Below are 5,096 nucleotides of genomic sequence, written 5' to 3'. Positions count from 1 at the left end.
AATTGAAAGTAACTTGTATTTGTCTCTAATGTCATGAAGTTGCTAAATTGTAAATCACACAACAAAACGCCTCGTGTTGGGGTCACTTTGGTTCACTTGTTGGCCAGATGTTTGCAATACACTGTATTTAAGAGAGTGGTCGTGTTCTTACAGGTGTTATGAACAGCGTTACTAGTGAAGCCGGTGACTAATTATTCCTCCAAAATCTTGGAAACGTTAACGTAATTTACTTAAGGCCATGAGAGTAACACGGACATGACGTGTAGAAGGTTTTGACTGTAGCAGTTGATACATTGTCCTCCAGATGTGCTATTTTTTGCTGTCGTACTTGTTGCGAATGTGAAAAAAAACAGTACTCAAAATGTGACATGTTAACACTCATTCCTCAACATTTTGAGGTGCATTTGGGGTCAGCAAGGGAGACCATTAAGATACCTCTCATAGCAAATGAGAATTGAGCTATCCATGTGTTATTCACCTGTGCTTTTCACTCCCATGACATGTCAACATGTGTGCTGCCAACAAGGTATATTCGTGCATTTGAGCGTGTGCAGAAGAATATGCTGTTTTTCCAACAGGTGCAACAAAGTCAACATCAAAGGAGTCTGAGTCAGGGAGAGGTCAGTCAAGGAACCTTGTAGTTTGTAGCCCAGACGGTCCTGAAAAGAGGTCTGATCACAATAATTAAGAAACTCTTATTAACATAGAGGGTGATAGCCGTGAAAACCAGAGGTTCTTAAACTATTTGTTTCAGAGGAAAACTCAATCTATTCAGTAGTTGTAACATAACTGGCTTTCTATGAATATAACATGAAGACCTGTTAGCGGTTGTGCTTTCCTTGTATCTCTTGTTGCTAAAAAACACCTTTTTAAAATGCCATTTAATGGACAAAAATAACATGTTCATATCTTTCATCTAATTCTGATGGAATCAATATGAAGGATCATGATTGTACCTCATACCAGGTAGAGGTCTCATGCTCAGATTCTCACCTCGAAGAAGAATTCTGTCTATTGTAATACGGAAAGTAAGTGTTGCTTTTGGCACAATCAAATGAAGTTAAGGCCTAGTTGCCTACTAACCTAATCTTGCCCAATACACAACAGGCGGCCTCTCCACTTACTCATCAGCTGGAGTTATGTTGTCCCTCCCTCATCTGCAAAAGTTTGGAAGCACTGATAACATTGCAGCCCTAAAATACTTGGATGAAACCCAGGGAGATGAGGGTTAGCCCCGGGGGACCGAGGGTACTTAGGACAGGGCAGCTGGTGGCTGTTCTTTTGTCTGGCTCTGTAGGAACCCATAGCTCCAGGGACAATACCCCTGATCATACCCAGGCATCAGGCTTTGATGTTATATTGCTTGAGATCCAAGAGCTCTGGGAAAACAATGGCCAACTTGGGGAATGCTCTGAAGACTTAAACCTACGAGACTACAGTGGAGGCCCTACAAGAGCGATACAGGTAGCTTAATGTACCATGGTACTCTGGATTTAAAGGAACCTGTCCTTGAGATACTGTTGATACCCTTTTGCAGGAGTGAACATTTAGAACAGCTCAATGACAGAACTAAACCTCAATGAAATTTGAAAGAACTTGCCAGCATGGAGGAGAAGAGTGCTTATCAGTCTTACAAAAGCCAGATATCTGATCTTCCGTGTCTTTTTCACAGCAGACAGTTTGTCATGGAAGAAAAAGTGTTAACTAATGACAGTTACATTCATCGACCTGGAAAGCTCCAGGCTGACTGTCAGCTGGTTTTTGGTAGTGTAGTTGAATATCCACCGATAGGACAAAGACATTATGGGCTCCGTCTTGAAGAGGGTCCCTTTGGCCAGTATTCCATTGTACAGCAAAGGGAGTAACAGGAGCCCGGGGTCCCTGTAGCAGGTTAACTTGGTCATGATCATCAAGTCAGAATGTTGAATTCATCCGATCAGTCATTAGAGCACCTTCACTGACAGTTCGGTGTCCATCCTGTAGGAGGCGTTTAAAGCATGTCAGCCACGCCTGTTCAAGATGGAGCAGTAACAGCAGGTGGTGCATCTTGAAGGTTTGGAGAAGGTCACTTCTTGGAGAACAAATACATCTGCTGCTGGCTCTTATGGGCAGCATTTTGGGTTTAGTGTCCAATGTTCACCCCTTGATGAAAACATGCAGCTGCACATCTTCTAATCCTCCTGGCCTTCCTCTGGAGGCACTGGGATGCAATTTCAGAGTAACCAAAGGACCTTCATGCACTTAACATCCTGAAAAAGGAGACCATCAATAAAACTGTCTAGACTCAAGCATCACTTCAGCAGTAAACATAAATCAAGCATCAGTTCTACTTAAGCGGTATTACTGTATACAAGCAAAATAGGACATCGCATCATCCTCAAAATGCACATGAATTAGAATGCGCACAAGGTCTAAAAATGTAGATTTTATTGAAAAAGTATAAAATATCACTCAATTGTACATTCATTCTGCTTTCTTCCTTCCTCGTTTACCAGTTGCTTTGGCAGCAGGGGCGTCGCTGTCAGCTTTGGGAGCAGGAACGTCGCTGCCTGCTTTGGCAGCCTTGCTCCGAGACGCCTTTCCTGCCTTTGCCTCCGTGGTCGTCTTTGCTGCTTTAGTTTTGGCTGAATCAGGGGCTCCATCACCATCCTCCTCCTCCTCCTCTGCAGCTTTTCTTGCCTTCGGCTTCTTTGCTGGAGCAACCTTTGAGGTAGTTGGGTCTGCGGTAGCAGCTTCAGTTTCTTTCTTAGACTTTTTGGGAGGCTTGGATTCCTAAAATGAAAAAATAAATAGTCATTCAAGGCTTTTGCCAAACATTTATAATTCAGTCAAGTCCAAGCAGTCCCTCCAGGCCCCAGAAACAGATATTGCAGTTGAACAGCATGTGCTCAGCCAACTCACGGTGTAAGAAAGGGTTAAATAAAGTAATATTCCATTTATACACTTTCATGCCCCAGAGTTTCTGTAGATCATGTCCTCAAAGCTGTTGGGAGTTGCTGTGTCAAGATATTTGCAAGTAGGCACATAAAAACGTTGACTGCATTGCAGATATTAACACTTGTCATCATTTACCCCACAAACATCGCCTCACCTCCTTTGACTCGTCCTCTTCATTGATCTCGTCTTTCTTCTTAGCGGCACCTTTAAGAAGTTACAGGCCATTAAACGGACACCCCTTAAAATGGCTTATAATAAGGTTGTCATTAGCTGTATTCATACCTGCTTTCTTGGGCTTCTTGGCTGCATCCTTGACTTCTTTTAGCACATTGGGATCCACGTTCTCAGTTTTTGTCTTTGCCTCCTTCACATTTGGTGCAAGCTAGTGTCAGAGGACAAGAAGGAGCGATTAATAGCGTTATTTGACCCCATTTGATGAAACTGTATTTGGACATCTTACCCTAAATTTCCCCGTTGCCCCGGTAGTGACAGTGGAGTTGGCAGGCCGCACCAGCGTGCCAGTCTCGATTCCTTTCTTCAGGGCGTTACGGACCAAGTGCTTACACCTTACCAAGTCCACAGAGGGGTATTTTTGTTTGATATACGCCTGAATCGCTTGGGAGGAGACCCCTTTGCGTGAGTCCAGCTCTTTAAGTGCTTCTTTCACCATTATTGCTGTGGAGGGATGAGTCGCAGGTTTGCGCAGCGTCGCAGCATCTGGAGAGCAAATGGACGTTGTGAGTTATAAGTGACGGGGTTCAAATGTCATGTTATCTGGTTAAATGAAAAACAAGCGGACCTGGTTTCTTCTCTTCCACCGGGGTATCGCTGGTGGACGACACGGGCGGATCAGCGGAGTCTGCTGCTGTCTTTTTAGGAGGCATAACTGAGAATTCAATATGAAAAGGCAAACAAGACACTAAAAGCAGCGCGTTAGGTGAAGGCTGAGGGGCGATGCTGGTCTCAGTCTTTATGCTGCTGCTTCCGGTAAAATGAGACCAGGTGAATCTCATCAGCATCAGGTGCGATCCATTAGGGTTTTTAAATGACAGCCGTCTGGGATCTTGGTTCATCCACCCACTTAAGGCACTTTTGAATTATTTGAACGTCTTACCTCATCAAAGTCCAATCACGCTTTTGCAATATTCTACAGAAATACTTGTATTAGTCCAAAACGTTCATATTCTAAATAATATTCGAGGTCGAAAATGACTTTAAACTTTAAAAAACACAAAAATAGTGCATTAAAATATTGGTAAATGTATACTTGCAAGCATCACATTTATGTTGCAATAATTCTGTATATCGCTGAAGTTTTTAAAATGTTATTTGATCAGTTGTCATTGCATTCATATTTCTTGTTAACTCATTGTTATTTCCAAAAGATTCCTTTCACGAGATCAAAAGGTCAGTCCGTGATATCTTGAATTTATCTTTCATGTCCAGCCTTATTATTATCACATATGGGAAATCTATTTTAGTCTGCTATTCATTTGACAAAACTTGCACATTGCTTTCTTGGACAATGTGTTTTTGTGTATTATCATCATGTTTATACAATTAGGTATTTAACACAACATTCGTTTAAAAAAATATATAACAAGGAATATAATCCTATTTTGGGAAAACACACAACTGGTTGTCGTCATTGGCACAGTTCTGGTCAAGCAGATATCGTATTTAAATAATTACGATTTTATATAGGAATAAACAATTTACAGTGACACATAAACGTGATGGATCAGTTGTATTCCCTCTACCTGAATTCATTGTTCATATTGTTTACATGTCACAGCTTTTGTTTTTTATTTGTATGTTTTCTTGTGTATTTATTTATTTGAGCTGACAGGTCTAAATTTAAACAGCTATTTATTGTAATTACTGTTCAGGGTCTCGGGCTCTGGAATTGGGAACCTCTGCTGCTGGGATTACTAACCCTTATGACCTAAACATCCCTCTCAGCAGTTATATCTCTGTATACAATTAAACATAATTTGAAATATTAAACGTTGGCGCTCCCAAGTGGTGGTATCAAAAAATACTCTGTGACAGACAGCAATTGTCCTACAGATTTAAGGTAATTACTTAACACATTATTAGGTCTGACTGTTAGCAGCTTTCACTCCTGTCCCTCCTGCAAAACCAGTGTCAGGTGACGA

The 5,096-nt window shown here is 41.6% G+C and overlaps 1 protein-coding gene across 1 annotated transcript; it reads right to left on the bottom strand.

The window, feature by feature from the left end:
* Positions 1–2,463: 2,463 nt before the first annotated feature.
* Positions 2,464–3,637, bottom strand: h1m (linker histone H1M; the record flags this gene model as incomplete). The annotated part of the gene is made up of 4 exons (XM_079186321.1): positions 3,398–3,637; positions 3,220–3,319; positions 3,092–3,141; positions 2,464–2,772 (listed from the first exon to the last, which is right to left on the bottom strand). The coding sequence occupies exons 1-4, from the start codon at positions 3,605–3,607 to the stop codon at positions 2,464–2,466; spliced, it is 669 nt and encodes a 222-aa protein (XP_079042447.1). The 5' UTR covers positions 3,608–3,637.
* Positions 3,638–5,096: the final 1,459 nt, after the last annotated feature.

This window comes from Pholis gunnellus, assembly GCF_910591455.1.
Source record: "Pholis gunnellus genome assembly, chromosome: 3".
NCBI lineage: Eukaryota > Metazoa > Chordata > Actinopteri > Perciformes > Pholidae > Pholis > Pholis gunnellus.
The sequence above is the reverse complement of the archived record's forward strand: the minus strand, read 5'-3'. Positions and strand labels throughout refer to the sequence as shown.